Genomic DNA, 18,442 nt, shown 5'->3' with positions numbered 1-18,442 from the left:
GTTTGTTTAGAATTGGCCAAATATATTGTGTAAGCCCTTATCCTTGGTTTGTGGCTGGTCTCTTTGAACATTTATCATAGTGCATTGATGCAGTGGAGGGGCTCCCTTTGGACACCCTCTCAGCAGCACACAACAGGTCCTTCACACATGTAGGCTCTGACCCATGCATTTCCTCATTAGAAACTTGTGACAGCATTGAATAATCTGATTTAAACCCTTGACAGGATAATCAGCTGTTTGGAATAAAGCTTTTTAAAAAAAACTGTTTTAAACAACCTGTATCTCTGCGCAGTATCTCAGTGTATCTGTACTTCAGTGCAAACACTTGTTTTTTCAAGCATGCTCAGCTGTTCCTGCCCAGCAGGTGTCTCCTTGGGCTGCAGGTGAGTCCCACTGGTCTCTGGGCTCCACTGACCAAGGTCCTCCAAAGCTGGGATCACAATCAGACAGGTAAAAGTGCCAGACTCCAGGTAAAGGCAGACTCCAGCTCACACTGACTCTCACTTCTCTGCTACGTGGTGAACAGTAAAGCAAGTTTGGATGTGCTCCTGCTGTAACCCAGTGGAATGACTGTGAAGGCTGATGTGATTCCTATGCCTTGAGTGTCCATGGAATGGGGATCTGCACTTGGGCTGTGTCTGCAGCCCAATAGATGCCTCCCCTTCCTTGCTTTGAGTGCAGCACAAGTCCCATGAAATGGCTGACTTGAAAGAGAGATTAGTTCTGCTCAGTGATTAGTTTAGCTTCTCCTTCAGATGCAGAATTAGAATGTGGCTTATGCTGAATGGCTTTTCTGTTAAAGAAAGACCTCTCCTTCTTCCCACCACTCCCCAGAGGGGATTTACATTTTCTAGTGGTGTAAATGTAGGGCCCATCCCTAGGTTTCTCTTGGCTTACCCCCATAATGCGTAACACCATGTGCAGGACATATGGCAGGACAACAACCTGCACCTTGGAAGAAAGAACCCTTACCTCCTCCAGTCAGTTTAGCCTTTTCCCATAACAGCCTGTGTGGGTGAGAGGGAGTTAAAAAGAAATCCCAAACATGCTAATTAGGGTACAAGCCACAGGCAGCCTGCACAAGCCAGAAGCAACAACCTGCAGCAAAACATATTTAGTGAAGTGCCCAAATCGCCTTGATTTCTACAGGATTAGCATTAAGGCCACTGTGAGGCTTTCATATGGAGAAAGCCGGGTCTTCAGCCCAAGGCATCTGGATTTGATAAATTTGTTACTTGCAAAATCTCTGAGAAATTTCTCTCTAAAATGGGGCTGATCAGTCACTTTTTGGCAGCATAGCCAGTGCTTCCAAGCCCCACTTGGAGTTCACTACTCCAGTTAGAACCAAACTTATGGGAGTCACCCTTGTATTCCCAGCATTATGAAATACCTTTACTGTGTTACTGTTGCACAAGACAACTCTAGGATGCAAGTGTCCTGGTGTCTCCACAACTGTAATACAAGCTAAGCTTCAATTGAGCTGGAGTTATGTGTTTAACTAGAACAGAGGTCAAAGAAATTTGCAGTTTCAACAGGAAGAAAAAGCCCAACAAGTATTCATTGAAATTCAAAATTAAAGAGATATGAGCATCACAGTTGCATGGAAATAAAACCTACTTTAATAGAACTGAGGTCCATGAGCTGGAAGTGAGAAACATCAATGCATGGAATGTCTAAAAAGTACAATGGGGAGAGGTGTGCTGAGAGCCTGTATCCACTCCAGTGATGAAAGGAGCTGCTTACATCAGCATTCTGCTGGCTTGAACCCTCTCGGAGCAACTGGCTTGTACTGCTTTATAGTCTGGCTGTGCTGGTATAATCTCCCCCAGCCTGAGCTGCAGGGAATGTGGGTGATCTCACTTTTGGTCTGGTTTTTGCGAGGTTTGCAGCCTCTGCTGCAGCGAGGTTATATAACAAGGCAATCTTTCCACAGGTTCAGACCTGCACGTTTTGGGAAATGAGGGTTAAGAGACTCGTTCTGCAGCATTTGTTCTTGTTTGGCTGCTTTCTGAGAGAGAAGTTATTAAACACTGTGCTTCTCTGGGCTAAAAGGAGTTTGCCAGAATAAGGTCAAGGCAGAAGGTAATGGACTGAAAAGTTACACTGTAGTGACAAGCACAGAACAGAGAATCTATTGGTCTTTAGCCACTGATGTTTTGCAGCTGGATGTTCCTCCAAAAAAAGGCTTTTCCTTGGACATTGATTTAACTAAAGTTAAATAAGAAAGTAAGAATGTTTTTTGCAATACTACATTTCAGAGCTCATGTTCTGCAGTCTCCCACAAACACCATATTGTTTTAGGACACAACATGGCAACAAGATGCCAACAACTGTTCCCATATGTTGACGACTGAACATTGAGCCATGCTGAAAACTAGGATTTAACATGGTGCTGGATCTTTGCTCACTTAGTGATTAAAGTAAAACAAGAAGCTAAAATTGTATCAAATACTGCTTTTCCAAAAAAAACTCCAGTACTTGGGCAATTGCTGTAGCCAGCATAGGGAAGTTCAGTAGTTAGTGCCAAGAACAAAGCAGAGATCCATGCTATGAGAATAAACCCAAGACCCCAGTGCTCCTTGTGTACTGCAGCTGCTGGATATCCAAAGCACTATGCTTGCATACAACACATTCCCTGTACCCATTATCACCTCGCATAGAAATTTAAGCTAGCTGGCTCTTTGTTCCAAGGCTTTTTGATCTTTGTTTCAGGAAATTTCATCATCAGAGAAGCAAGAAAATAGTTAAATGTGTTTTACTCACTCCTAGACTGATTTGTTATCTCAGGGAGGCCATCTCTTCTGGTACAAAAAGGTGCTGAGTAGGTGGCAGCAATGTTACACCTTCAGGGAACCTGCTTAGGGTTTTCTCCTCTACACTCATTCTCCTGATCTAGCCAGGATGCAGCTGAATAATCAGCTAAGTCCCTTTGCTCTCCAGTTTGAACTTGGAAAACAGCAGCATCTCACAGATTTTTCTTGTTGTGTAAACTCAGTGGAAGATGTCAAGCCTGTTTCTGCTCTCTCCACTGTCGTGTGAGAGCTTCAAAGGTCAAGTCAAGAGATTGACAACAGGCCAAGGAGCAAGCTCTTGTTCAGTTTACATGTGCTGCCATTAGCACTGCTCTTTTGTCTGTATTCAGCACATTTTTTCACTGCCCCTCGTATTATCTTGTTGATCTTCTGCTCCCATCAGCATTTATTATCGTTCCCAGTGTTTTTAGCACTTAATTCTCATTTCTCTGCCACAATCTTTATCTCACTTATGTCATGGCCTTTAAGTTGCAATTCATTTATGTTGCTACAAAATTTGTGTCAGGCTCTGGAAATGGACACTTTTTGTCTAATGAAAGATGCAGGGTTTCACCCTGTCCCTTTTATTGCTGAAGGGCTGTTTGGCAGCTGGGAACGTCTGTGACTTATTCTGGCAGTTGGCTGAATGGAACCTCTGATGTCAGAAAGTCACGCAAAGACAGACTTTAAACATGTCCTGAGGTACCAGCTCAGTTTAGTTTGTGACTTTGAAACAAAGAAGAGAAGCAGCAAAGGAATTTAGCTCTGTCCTCAGATGAAGACTCTACATCTGTGCTGTTAGAAAACTCAGGAGCTGTTCAAGTTCATGTTCTGGCAAAAGTAATTGTCTCAAGAGGTAAATCCAGTTGTTTTCATTATATAATTCCCCGATCTAAAAAAAAATAAAATATTGTGGTTATTCTGACATACCACTTCTCTACACAAAGCTTCAAGAGGAACCACATCCCTTCAACAAAGCACTCAATCATCCTCTGCTTCTGAAGGGCAGGCAGCTTCCCTACACAGTTTGCTCCTGTACATTAAACAGCCTTTCAACTCAATTCTGAAGAGAACCAGGTTTTCACAACCCCCTATTATTGAAAAGTACCAGTAATTAAAAAACAAATCTATGTGCTATGCTTTTAAAACTAAGCTAAGCTGAGTGTTATTTAAGTGATACCGAAAGCAAACACTTACTGGGAACAAAGCAAATGAGAAAATACTACTCAGGAAAATTCTCAAGCCAGTTTGTCTCTGAAGAGTAAACCAAAGAGCAAGGATTTTTAGCAAGGCCTTGAGCAAGAAAACCTAATCTGCACAGCAGCTGTTCCAAGGAACACAGAGCAACAATGAGCAAGCAGTAAAGGGTAACAGTTCAGCATCCCTGTAGAAGACATGGCTTTGGGTGTTCACAATTCTTTGGTGCTTTCACAATTTGCAGCCTCAAGTCCACAGCCACACAAAGAGTCCAAGGGATCAAAGAGATCTAGGAACACATCTCTCCTCAGCCAAAAGCCTCAAGTTAGACTCTGCAGAGAGCACCAGAGACCTAAGAAGGTTAGCATCTGTTTTATCATAACCCAGTTCATCAGGCTCTGGATGAAGAGGAAGGTCAACCTTCTTTCTTCACACAAAGTCTGAACAACCTATACCCTGGTACTTACTGAGGTAGCTAACAGGTTACAGATGTGCACCTTTTTACCAGCTGGCTCCCAATTCAAACAAGTCACCTTTTTTATATTCTGACCACAAGCAAACCTGAGTTGCTCTCCTAGGGCACTGTCCCACACTGAAAGCCCCAGTGATAGGAAAATTTTAGTAGATGTGTATGAAACTCCCCAGATCTGGGTGTGTGTATTACATACTCTGCAATAGGTTCAGGGATTTTTTTTAATTCATGCCTTGAGAAAGAAATTTTATATCTACTGACCTGTACTGCTCAGTTTATGATACCCTGGCCTCCAGGGCAAGCCTCAGGTCATTGTGAGGAGAAAAGTTCCACTTCTATCAACTCTTCCTGTGTCTAATTACAGAAGGTTGTCTCAGCAAACTGTTCATAGCCTTTCCAGCACTACCTTCTGCTGGAAGATTAGAAAAGATAATAACAATTTCAGGGGACATATTTATCCTTCTTGCTCAGTTATAAACACTTTAAGTTTATTGCCATGAATAGTTTGAAAAACTAGAAGATGGTAAAATATCACATTAGGTCAGGAAGAAGGAGACACCTTGTCACTGGAACACTGAGGCTGTCCGTGACGCCAGCCCAGGGAAGAGGCTGCACGGATCACATCAGCCACAGGTTCAGAGTGCTGCACTTCCTGCAATACAATATGCACATATGAAATACATTTGGTATTTTATTAAGTAAACAAAGCAATTATCAGTGCACATTTTAAGCAGCAAAAAGAAAAGAAGCACCTCAGACTTTCATACCGTAACAAAAGTTCTGTGGAAGCTGCATTTTATTTGAAAATCCACCCATTTTTGCTAACATACATTTTAATATTTTAAACAAAAATAGAATCTGCAGAGACAATGCAGCAAGTATGCTTAATTCATGTACAGAATTGCTTTCGTATCATTGACTATCCTTCTGAAGGCCCCACTCCACCCAAAAGTTATGGTGTATTTACACAAAGCACCGATCAACAGCGCTACTTTAATTCCTCATGAACTAAATACCCACTAGACATGTGTAAGGAAGCTACTTCCCCTTTTTTTACTTTTAAAAGGTACATGATCATGAACGAGCCAAATGAAAAGGCTTTCCCCCCCAACACACAACACCTCAATTTATTTTCTTTTACAGAAAAGAAGGAAAGTCTTAAAAGTGAAAGCAATTCCTCACATTCATCTTGGAAAGGCCTTATAATGTCAAATGTAAAAATAATGACATGCCAAGCACAAAGCAATAAAGTTCCTTCCCGATGCACTAATGCTGAATTAAAAATGTAGTGCTTCTTCTAGTCAGTTAACTGTTCCCTTGCAAAATCCTAGGCACAGAATTGACTATAAGGATTAATGTGTTTTACAGCTCTTCCCTAATTCCCATATATACTGAGAATTCATTAGATTCAGATCTTTAAAATATTTAGTGCTCTGTATGTCAGCTGAAAAGCATTCTGAATCAGATTCATTCTTTGTGGATAAAAATCAGACATACTGTATACATCCATACTCATTTTCATAAGGAGGTTTTTTTTGATACAATATTAATGTTAAATTGATAATCATAAATAAATACAAACAATAATACATAAGGAATGTCTACTGCAAACTGAATATATAATTTTTAAAAAAAGTTAATTTCCATTACTGCTGTGCCTACATTTGTGAGGACTGAAGAAAAGGTAACTGCAGAATTAAGAGTTAGGATTCCACCCTCCCCTGCCCAGAGTCTTGTTTTGAGTTACGGTAAAGGACACATCTCCAATCCAGGCAGCATTTCCAAACACCAATATCAATTTCCAGAATAAAGGCTTCTCTTTGTACGTTACCAATTAAGGATATTATTAGAAGCTGAGAGTATTGACGTGTTAGTCACCAGGACAAAAACAGATCTTGGTCTTAATTCATGGCAATTCTTGGCTTTGTGTTATGTACTGATGTCTTCTTATGGAGATGTCCCAGCTTCCTTCATTGGTCTTCATCATTTCACTGCATCACTTAATGGAAGAGGAGAGTTTGAGGGACTGAAGTTCATTTTTTTCCTGGAAGTGGGAGTTTACTGCTGAGCACATCTTTTTGGAAACGTTTCTTTCTCTTCCATTCTAAAACAGTTACATAAACTGAATCTGGAAAGATGAAAAACCCTGGGGTTAACATGCAACATAAGTAGGACTTCACTCTAAATCCTTTTTCTTCAAAAATTTCCATTCTTCTGATGCCCAATCTACCCCATGATCTGAAGTTTTGAACAGAAATAAAATACTTTTTAAAAAATCAGGGCCAGGAAACAACCAAAAGACATCAGGATGTTCTTCCAATGATACCAGCCTTTGGAATACCTCTGCATTAAAAATAAAACCCACCTAGTTATCCATGCAATATTGTCACCAGCGGCAGCATAACACAGACCAACACCATTATGAAGAGAATTCAGGGTCATTTTTCATGTTGAACCAGAGGAAGTGCATAAAGAAAAGCAGCTGCTGTGTGCAATAAGCCTACTCTCTCTTTATATTATGAATTCTTTAATTTCTTTTTAATGTTTTCACTCATTTTACTATTTAATTCCCACCTGCCCCTGACTGGTGAGAAACAACACGACTCCTCCACTGCACCTCTGTACCAAAATGGATCCCTGGCACATGTGAAACAAGCACCTCCTCCTGCATGAAGGGAACTCTCTGGTCAAGCCACGGGGAAGCGCACGAGCACCCTGCCAGCAGTACTCCGGGTTCTGCTGCTAATGGGGAACTCTGAACATTTTCCAGATGAGATGGTAAATACAGGTAGCACCAGTTCCTTCTCTCTAACTGCAGCAAGTACCACATGAGCTGGTTCTAGTTCCAATGGACTGAGGAAAAAACACTCAATCAGCCTGTAAACTGCTGAAGTTAAATATAAAGAGTTTCCAAGTCACTTCCACAGTGCTTCCAACTCAACAAGGTTTGGTTTTATTTCCTTCAGAAACAGTTCTAGCCATGTTAATAAAACTTGAATTAGAATTTTTTTGTTTCATATCACAAACACCAGCATCTCCCCAGAATAATGGACAATACCTAAGTTGTTCTACAAGAAATCCTGGAGAGAGAGCTCTGCAAAGGGATCCTTTCCTGAGGCTCTGTGAGGACTCTGACTGGAAGGGCTGGATGCTGCAGACAGCTAGTAAGAAAGACGACAGAGAAAGGGAAAGAAAAAGAAAACAAGGTCTCAGAATGACAGAATATGAAAGCTAAACGTGTAATGAAAGGACAAGGGGAGGTTAAGAGGCAAACTTGGCAGAAGTCAACTACTAAAACAAGGTGTTTGGTTATATGGAAAACAAAGCCTCTTCAATGATTGGTGTAATGTAGAAACAAGCTGGACATGACCCTCCAGAAAGGAAACGCCAGTGGCATTTGCCAAACAAGCAGACACACACTTTCACAGCTGTTTTCTTCAAAAGAAGATACAAAACATTCAGCCTGACTTCTGTGAAACAGGTTAGTCCTCTCCCTGCTTAACTGGGAAAACTACAGCCTGGCAGGGAGAGATGATGCTGGGGTCTAGCCAGAGCATGGCAGCTTTCCAGATGGTTTCTCCAGAAGGAATAGCTCTCAGCATCTTTTCTTGTCAAAATAGGATGCATATAAAAAGAGGTTGGATAGCAGAGAATAGATAATTCTCAATTTGGGACCTAGAAGGAGAACACGAGATATATTCTGTGAGTAGGAGAAAAAAGAAAAAAAAAAAAAAAAAAGGAAAAAAGATGAGAGTTTCAATTGCTACTGTGGCCATTTTAGGTGAGAACTGAGGACTGTGACTGGTAGTCCATAAACTCATAAAAATTGCATCCTACTGTCATGTACCTAAAGCAGCACACCACGAACTCAGTCATAGAAAGCACATAACTTAGAGGTGGCTAATATTGGCATTCCAACTGCTGCTGCTGGGAAGGACCAATCATCTGCAGGCTATACTTGCAGGAGTATCTGCTATTTGTTGATTTATTTTTCCTTCTCTGTTAGTACTTTTCCTGTTATAAATGGTGTTATATTAAATCCTATTTGCCCTCCCCCTGGGTAGAACATGCATGTTTCTGCAGTTATAAATCAAAGCCAGCATCCTCTAATTTGGGCTCCTCACTGGAACAGTTTGTTATGAACCGAGTCACTTGCGCTCCATGCCCATGGCAAAAAGCATTGCATGAAGACCTTTTCCTTTGGAAATGCCAGACACCTGCTAACCTACGCATGACAGGAAATCTGCTTATGGGAATTGCTTGCAGAAGTGCTCAGAGTGTAAATATTGCCACTGCACATTTAAATTTTTTACATGAATATCTATCTTGGAAACCACATGAGCAGAAGGACTTCCTTCAGGATCAGTACATGCCTGATCTGCATTGGAATCTTCTCCTCCTGAAACCCCATTCCCAATGGGGCACTCAGATCCAGTCACCATAAATAAATTATGCAAAAGTCATGAGATAGAATGGGAGATGCTTGAGAAGCAGTTTCAGGATGTCAGAATTTCCCCTCTTAAACTTGGTTCTTTCCTTTGGAAAGCCATAGGCAGACTAGTGATATGGTCCAACAGAGTCATAACTTCAGCAAGGAATGCCTGCTGCCACTTGATTTCAGGAAACATTCTTCCTCTTCATGATCAAATGCCTTGAAGTCACATACATTCCTATCAAACTGAGCTGGCAAATCTCCAACCCATATCAAATCCAAAGTAACATCCCAGTTTGAAAGCAGTGTGGAAGACTGGTAGGTTTGAGCCAGTTGTGCAACATCAGCACATAACCAAACATAGGGGAAAATGGGTTAAAATAGGTTAAAATCTGAGGAAAAAACCCAACAATGCTATTACCTAGATGCCATAATTAAATTCAGACAAGACTTGCAGTAAATGTGCATTTTAACAAGATTCCTCTAATTATTAGAAAGGAGACCTAAAAAAAAATAACGGGAAGTATAGTTAGACAGCTTCCTACATTGCACCTCTCTAGATTACTGTTTATAAATAGATCTGAACACCAGGACTACTCTTAGCAGTTTCTAAGGAGAAGCATTTAAAACAGTGCTGGCCATCAGTTTCTCTAGAGCTGATCTTACTGGAGCTGTGGATTTAGTGCCCCTATTGCCCCGAGCTGGTGTGATGTGAAATGCACCGCACTGCGCTGCTCAGACAGCTAAGTCTCACCTTCAGCATCAGCTGTCACTCCTCACTGCCTCCAACAAAGACAAAGCTCCCTGGAGTCACAGTAAAACCCAAGAACCTGTCCATAAGCAAGCACTGGACTGACTGCCATCATTAGCTACATTCTGGTTGCCCATAAAACAAGTCTGTCAAGCTGTTTTACCATATATTTTAGGGGTAATGTGCCAAAGCAAGCATCTCTAAGGTCTACTTTCTGGCATAAGTCTGTCCTGAACTTCCTACCCTGTTCTTACAGTTTCAAACACCCCTCAAAACCACCCTCCCCCCCACCTACACCCAGCCAAAAAACAACCACAAAACACATCCACCAAACCAACTTACTAATTTGCACATTTACCTATTCTCTATTACCCAAGTGATCACTCCTGCTACTTCCCATGTACAATTAGCTGTGTTAACACTGTGTTAACAGCAAATTGTGTTACAATTTACATAGATGTTGGCAGTAGGTGGAGTGATTTCTTTATTCTATTTTAAATCTTAAATTTAAAGATTTACCCATCTCCTTTCTCCTCCTAAAGCTATGTCCTTCTGGGGACAATCACACCAGAACATGCAACGTGTGAAGGCACATGGATTTGTCCTAATTGTACCATTTTATATTGACCAACACAACACTGTTGTTGGTTTAACAGCCAAGCCCTGCTGCTGCACATTGGGACACTCAGGTCTTGTGATGGGTAAACACATTCCAGCCCCTGTGCATCAGTCAGATCTGGCTTGTCTGGGACATTCAGCATTTGCAGTACTGTAACACATCTGCCATCCCTCTGCTTGAACCACTGATTCAGCCTGCCCCCTCCTCAGACACACACACACACACACACACACACACACACACACACACTTCCCCCTCACCAGCTACAATGTCATCAAACAACTCCAACCATTCTCACTGCTCTGGGTAGCACAATGTAATTAGTTGCAGTGGGTAATGACCGTTATTTTATCATGATGAAGACTTATTTTCTTTCTCAGGCAGGAAATACTGCAAGATAAATATTTTCAAAATTACACACCTTTCAAAACTATGAATCCCTTCTGCACTGAGATTTCCAAAGAAGTGACTGTTCTAGTTTCATTCTCAATTATTTCAAATTATTTTGCTCTTAAAAACCAAACTACCTTTGCTTTTGACTGCTACAATTAGGAAAAAAGTTGCAAGCATCTAAAGAGAACATTTGGAAGAGAAGCAAAATAGGTATGCCTAGAGATAGAAAAAACTTATTTATTACGACAAATCCTTGAGAATATCAAGTTATGAACAACAGTTAAATTTATATGGAAACTGCACAACATTAAGATGCCTATTTTCCCAGTGCATTCTCAACTCATTACAGCTTGGCAATAAAATTTTTGGCAACAACTTCATATCTGTCATCATGCTTTTAAGTACCTTTAGCTTTCTTTACTGTAGACAACACTCAAGATCTACCAGGAGACTGGAGGTGATATAATCTGGTGCTTTAAAAGTAAATATGAAAAACAATTTCATTTTTGGCAGTGATGACGCCATGGACAAAACCAGTATTAGAATAATGGTCTTTACAGAGATCCACGTGGGCAGTTTGAGCTGTGTGCCTTTCAGATAACCATGATTTATTCTTTAAGATTTGTTTACTGACCCCAAGAACACACATTTCTGTTTCTTTTACTTTCCTTTTTCTATTTCTGGCACAACAAGAGCATTAACTAAACTTAAACTGCGAAATACGCTGTCAGAAGAGCCTCAAGACTCAGCGCACAGTAAATTCAGTGTCATTCCCCTTCATGGCTATGCATTAATAAACTCTGCTGTGTATGGGGAAGCTCTCACATGCAGCCCTTGTTTCATTTAAGATGCTTTACTGATATCAGGCTTCTGAAAACTTGACACCTTCCAGCAACAAAGACTGTGTGTCTCAGGGAAAACCCTTCTTGATCACAGCAAATGCTGACTCAAAAGGGTGTGTTTTCAATTAATTCTCACAAGAGCCAAACATTGTCAGGTAAGAGAATAATTATAGCTCCACACACCTCACTTGTGACTAATTCCTCTTTCTCCTGTTCTGACAGCCAGCTGGGATTCAACCTAGGCCACACCCTGCAATGTCAAATGAAGCAGAAAGGCTCACTGAGCTATTCAGACCCATCTACCCGTTCATAACTGAATCGGGCAGGTAGGCAGGTTTTTTTTTTTAAAGATAATTTTTTTTTTTTTTTTTATGTAGAGAAAACTCCTATCCTTGAGGATCCTTTTACTTGGTCAATATTTAAAAACTGTCATAAACACTATTTGTCCTCTTGAAATGGCATAAAATCCATGTGAAAAATACCAAATCACTTAAATAACAGTGAAGGTGCAAAGCAGCTCTCAGAAGCCTAAGACAAAGCCAGTTGAGAACTGCATTTCTAGCTAAAGAAATCTAACAGCAACCCTTTCAGATAAAGCATTTAAAAGAAGATATTTAGAAAAAAACCCTCTTCACAAAGCTGTATTTTGAAGAAGACAATGGGCATACAGCCCACTGGGAGCACACAGCAGAACCCTTCTTATAAAAGGATCAGACTGAGGCACTAGAAAATACTGGAGGCTCTTTTTAGTTCCAGCTTTCTGCTGAATTCTCTTCCCTCCACAGTCTAGTCCCAAACACTGCAGTTACACCAACCTATACCTAGGTGAAGTTATACATGAATGCTTTTAAACATTCACCTATAGAAACAGAGCTCTTTATAGTAAGATCAAAATACAGGCACAATATATTTCATTTTTCTAATGATGATCACATTTCTGATGTACAGAGTGAACTTTGAAAAAGAGACATCTGATAGGTGAGTAGGACCACACTTAATCCTAGAGCTTCAGTCTGCCAGTTAAACTTGGCTCCGCCTCTAACTGCAGTTCACAAATACAAAGTATTAATGATAGCAGAATTTTCCAAAAATAGTATGAAGGTGGTCAGGGTTATCCATCCCCTTTTCCTCCTACTGTTTTAAAATGTTTTTCTTACCGTAAAAAAAAAACAAAACTCTTTTAAGATGCCTATTGGGTTATAAAAGTGAGTTCAGATAGAAATTTCCCAGTGACAGACACTTCTAAAACAAACAGTAAAACAAATCAATAACGGGTATGTATTTAACTCCAGTATTGATGCAGATAGTTCAGAGTGGCCCTTTGGCACACTCATTCCAGTAGGTTAGGTAATCAATCTGGACACAACACATCCCAAGAAACAGGTAACCAGGGGATTTTAAGGAACACTCCACATAAGGTAGCACTAAACAGGGAAAGGCCAGGTAGATAGGTATTGCTATTGCACATCTTCACTATGCTGCAAATGCAGTCTCCTGCAAAACCATGGAGGAACACAAAACCCACTGGAGACTACCATGGTTTAAACTAGATGAATGTGCCATGTGCCTCCCACTGAGGTGCTCAGGACCAGCAGCTGGGTGGTTGGTTGAGGTTTCACCAAGTTTAATTCCACAATTTTTGCAAACCCATCTAATGCAGTCATGGGCATAAAAGGCTACACACACCCTGTCTGGCCCCTGCAAAATGCTGTAATACAAGCACACACCTTGCACCTTGGGCACTTCATAATCTAATACTTTTAAGTGTATCAGGGGAAGGAACAGTGACATGTATACTTAGGAAAAAGCTGTAATAGCCAATCTCACAAAACCACACTCTGAGGGTAAAGCAGCATGGAACATGACTTTGGGGAAAAAGCTCATCTTCAGCAAAGAGCACAGACATCAGCTTTTGCTATTCTTTGTCATTGTCACATTACCAGAAAAACAATGCCTGAAAAAGACCCACCCCCTCTTTGTTTTGGTAACACAAATTTGCTGGTGTCAACAGGGATACAAGCAGATAGGAAGCAAGCCTTCCATGAACCACTGAGCTTGTGCAATAATTTGCCCAACACAAATGAGAGCTATTAATTATATCAATGTATGAAATGAACGTATTAAATATACTTCTAAAGAAACTGCCTTGTGTAATTCATTCCCAGGACCAACAATTTGAATATACACACCTGTGCTCCCGGTACAGGTCCAAAGGGGTTTGGTGGTCTCATGACTGGCTGACTGTATATCAAAGTTGGCTGGGTCATTACTGGTATGCCTCCCATCTGTGATGGCTGAAAAAACCCAGACAGCATCAAATCACACACAGCATTAATGCATTTCAAGTATTTAAGGAGATAAAGGAAAATGGCAAATGAGTGAAAAGTCTCAGTCATATTTGAGATCTGCAACCATGTGAGATCCTTCTACAACATCCTGCAAATAAAGGTTACCAGAAAGGAACATTACAGCCTTTCCAAGGAAATTTCTCAATAACAATTGAGCCCATTCAATCTCTTACTGCAAAGATCTGAAGCACTAAAACATTTGTGCTGGTCCTTCTGCTCCCAAACACAAGGTCTGACAGCACTTCCCCAGCTGCCTCAAAGCACAAGCACAGTTGTGCAGACAGCAGTGCAGTGCTGACAGAGCTCAGGAGAAAACAAACCTGAGAGCTGTACATGCAATTAATGTTAAGTCATTATGCAACCAGAGTCAGTGTTACCAACACTCCAGCTGAGCCAAATTACGAGTTTAATGTGTATTAATGGTCTTACAAGTCAGGTTATATTTAACACAGATGCCCATCTCTGGCACTGCTTTTGGCATTCCACTCAGGCTTGGGTTGACAGCCAGCAGCTGTCCTACTGAAGCAATCCCCATTCCAAGCAGCTTTTCCCTGACTAATCCTGGTGGTGATGGTACTCCTCCTATCATGCCAACCAGCTGTTTGGGCAATCACAGGGTGAACCCATTCAATAAACTGACCCTAATGAAAACACCCTATAAAAAAATGTAAGAGCAACTGAACAACTGCTGGCCCAAGACACAGGAAGCAGCAGCCAGGGAATGCCCAGGCATAGTGCTATGGCACTAAACAAGCTGCCTATCCCAGCAAGCTCACAGCATTTGGGAACATAAGGGAACAGCCTGCACTTAGACAGGACCATCCTTAGAACTCTGGTCCCCACTATTGTTTTTATGAAAAACTAAAAGGTTTAACAGCAAGGGTTGTAAATTGAGTCAACATTTCAGAGATTCCTGATGGTAAATGTCCTGAGTAAAGTTTGAATGAGCCAGGGCAGATTTCAGGATGTGCTACGGAGCCCACTGGTCATTCTGTAATGGCCCACCTCACCCCCCTGCTCAGATACTGCACATGTATGAACTAGCAGCAGCAACTCAGGGTAACAGAGCTATGGCACCTTAATTCCAGTTTCCATTTCACTTTGGCATTTAAACCCTACAATCAAACATAACACAGAAACATAACATAACAAGCAAGATTACTTCTCATACACTACAAATGTTACCTTCCCCTGCTGCTGACTCAAAAGAACTATGAAAATGCTGCTGATACCATAAGAGCAAAGTTGTGTAGATCAAGTTTGAATCCATACTAATGTTAGTTTAAGCATAACAGCTTTGGCCAAGAATATGGGAGTTCATGGATGGGTAATGGGGAATGATAATATATGACACTCTCGCAAGAGGCCCTCAAAAACACAGTTGGCCACTTCTGCAGTTCACTTACTGATTGTATATAAGCTATAAGTCATTAAACTAATTTGGTTATATGATGAAACATTATTTTTTTTTTCCCTTTAATCTGTGAGGCATTTATTAGAATAACTGCTTGAAGGACGTCTTCTTGCCTTTTATTCACCCAGGAAAGCTGTGATGCATCAAAATCATACTAAAAAGAACCAATGCATATAATTTCAGAAACATTTTAAAATTTAAGGTAAGAACAAAAATTTTCAAAGCAAAAAGCAGAAAGGTCAGGTTTATGTCGAAAGCCTTGAGGTGCTGGTGCGTCACTAACAGATCCAACTCTCAACCAAAAGCACACCATACTGCAGTGTCACAAACTTGCACTTCTGTAGCATTAATCATAACAGATGCTTACTCCCAAACCTCAGCAGAAGGTATTTAAGGAAGGCTTCACTTCAGCAAGAAAACATTTCTGGTCTGAAAGCAGATATTTATATTGACACTATAAACTTACTTCTGTGATAAACTTATTTCCATGCCAATAAAGACCACCAAAACCAGACATTGTGTTAATTTTCATAGAATCACAGAATGGTTTGAGTTGGAAGGGACTTTAAACATGATCTAGCTCCATTTTAAGAAGTTTATGAATAAAACAAGTGAAGTAAGGAAGGGCAGACTTAATTTCAGACAAACAGCATGTAAGTGGTTCAGAAAACCAGAAGTTAATCATTTGGTGAGGAATAAATTCATGGGAGTTGAAATTCAGTCTTCAGTAGAATAGTTCAGGAAAACAAGAGCTAACAAACTATAAGCAATCAAACAATATACAGCCTGGCTGGAGTTGTAGGAATTCCACTCACCATCACGTAGCCCATCATTCCTGTTGGTGTTGTAGCAGGATAGGCCATTACAGGGGGCGCCTGGTGTGAGAAACAGTGGTGAACTGAGAGGAGAAGAGATCAGCTGCATACTCTAAGACATTGTTTTCTAAGGATCAACTGCAGCACTCAGCTTATTATGAATATAGCAAAGAATAAATAGGATTTGCAGTCTGGTGTTAAGAGTGTATCCTAAGTATTTCAGATGGAGTACAATACCTAAGCTAGAGTTTATGGGCCATCTTGGCAAATCTCTAATAATTTATTTGCTTTTATCATGTTAGGATTCTGGCTGTTTGAACTAAACTGCAAGTACCACTCTCTCAACATCCTATTTAGAGAACACAGTACAAGTCTCAGAGAAGTTTGAGAGAAAATATCCATGAAGCAGAAGCGCTTTTTTAATCCCATGAAGTACATACTTATATTTCAGTATCAAAAGTAATGGTACACAAGGAGTCCTAAGACAGCATTTGAAAGACCAAATTACCATTGCTTCTGCTGACACTTACAGGAATTCTCTTTAGCCAGGATGGACACACTATGGGAATTCTCCTAGCAGGTTTTGATATAAATTAGATTCTCACAGGAATAGCCAGTTTGCACTCCCTCTCCCTCACTCACTCCATTCACTGCATTTGAACATGCTAAAAGTCCTCTCATGCTAAAAGTACTTGGCAGATACATTTATATGACCCTGATGGGCTTATTGTACCTTTTATGAAGGTACAGTACAACTGCTGTCAAAACTGGGGTGAACTTCAGTTTTATAAACATTCTGGCAATATATATGTAGAAAAACAGCTGATAACTCTTAGAAATTTAAATAAAGACAGTTCTTCATCTCTCCGTACTCTTTATTCTACAGTTTATTATCCACTTTCTAAATTACTATTTACTGTTATAAGGACAAAAAAGTTGTGGGGTTTTTTTCAGACTAAACTGGTGCTTACAGATATTTAGATAGCTTGCTGTCTATCCACTCCACCTCCTGTTAGTCTTCCTTTTCAGAAAAAAAACCAGTAATTTTCATGCTTTTGCTGTGGGGATTTCTAGTCAAGAAAAACACTATAAGCATTTCTTGGTACACAGACATTAGTGCTATAGGAAAGAGGCAAATCATAATCCATTAATCATACTGGATTAATTAAAGCAGATAAATTGTTTTATCAGCAATAGGGCATCAGGAAAGCTGCTTCTGAATTCAGTTCCAAGGTATCAGCTGCTTTTTCTTATATAGTAGAGCCAGTGCAACTGGCATTTCAATTGCCATGAGAACAGATAGAAAATCATCTGGACAGCATATTCACCATATATTTCACACAGTGGGCAAAGCTATCCTGAAAATTACAACTTTTTTTTTGGTGTTTTTCTTGTGTACACACACCTACACAAACATGCTGAATAAACTTATTGCTGAGAGCTCAAATATGGACCTACCACCTTTTAGTTACAAAGTTACCCTGGAATAAAAACAGAGTACAGGGAAAGACCAATATTACTGTTGACATAAAGAAAAAAGTCCTTTGAAATGAAAGCCTACATTCCTCAGACAGCAAGCACAGGTTATTTCTTGCCCTCTGTAAATAATCTGCATTAATTTTCTCTTTTCATATCAGCATTCATGACATATTGGTCTCTCCCCACTTAAAAAAAATTTAAAAAATCAAGATCTACCATAAATGTGGATCAAGTGCCACGTATAACAGAAGCCTGTGAGGTTTCATGCAGTTATTCAAACACAATATTTTTATCTTCATTCAGAATTCACCAAATGCATTAAAGGCAGCACAGACACACACCCCAGCTCTCTGGCAGCAGATGGTACATTTTAAAGCAAGGAAAAATAATCTTGGTATTTCCCATGCCATCATTCGATTCAAGAGCCTGCACACCACCTATGAAGTTTGTGTATGCTAGGAAAAGCTCAATTTTTGGCACACCAAAGATTTTCAAATGAGAAATGTGTAAATAGCAAGGAGGTTATGAGATTCTGCAACAGCAGTGGTTAATATCAGCATGCCAGTCGATTGCAAAAAGGCTGTGGGTTTTTTCACTTACGTATTGTGGAAAATGCATGCCATTCTGTATTTCCCAGGGAGAACAATTACATAATGCAATAACACTGGATTAGAAGCAAATACTTACACAACAGAATATACACAGATAGCATTTTAGTTCACAAATACATTAAATGTTTTCTCCAACACATTCTTGCAATTCAAGTCATTCACTGAGACAACACACCTGTGATACTGTCATTGGTATTAGGTTTGACATTGGTTTGCATAGTCCATTTATTTTGTATATGCCTTTTTCACCAAAGATTTTCAAAAGCATATTTATTTA

At 40.1% G+C, this 18,442-nt stretch overlaps 1 protein-coding gene across 4 annotated transcripts in view; it reads right to left on the bottom strand.

The window, feature by feature from the left end:
• Positions 1-5,139: 5,139 nt before the first annotated feature.
• The window catches only part of PICALM (phosphatidylinositol binding clathrin assembly protein), a 66,265-nt gene continuing 52,962 nt past the window's right edge, over positions 5,140-18,442 (bottom strand). For 2 of the 4 annotated variants that reach the window (XM_053932719.1, XM_053932689.1), the window contains 5 exons: positions 18,155-18,178; positions 16,076-16,135; positions 13,688-13,792; positions 7,520-7,622; positions 5,140-6,589 (listed from right to left, as the gene is read on the bottom strand). In XM_053932719.1, the coding sequence (XP_053788694.1) occupies positions 7,530-7,622; positions 13,688-13,792; positions 16,076-16,135; positions 18,155-18,178 (282 nt within the window). In that variant the 3' untranslated portion in view covers positions 5,140-6,589; positions 7,520-7,529. The remainder of the gene's footprint in view (positions 6,590-7,519; positions 7,623-13,687; positions 13,793-16,075; positions 16,136-18,154; positions 18,179-18,442) is intronic. The other 2 variants (XM_053932696.1, XM_053932701.1) reach the window with 2 other exon arrangements.

This window comes from Vidua chalybeata, chromosome 2 (assembly GCF_026979565.1).
Source record: "Vidua chalybeata isolate OUT-0048 chromosome 2, bVidCha1 merged haplotype, whole genome shotgun sequence".
Lineage (NCBI taxonomy): Eukaryota > Metazoa > Chordata > Aves > Passeriformes > Viduidae > Vidua > Vidua chalybeata.
Note: the sequence above shows the minus strand (reverse complement) of the source record. Positions and strands in the feature narration are given on the sequence as shown.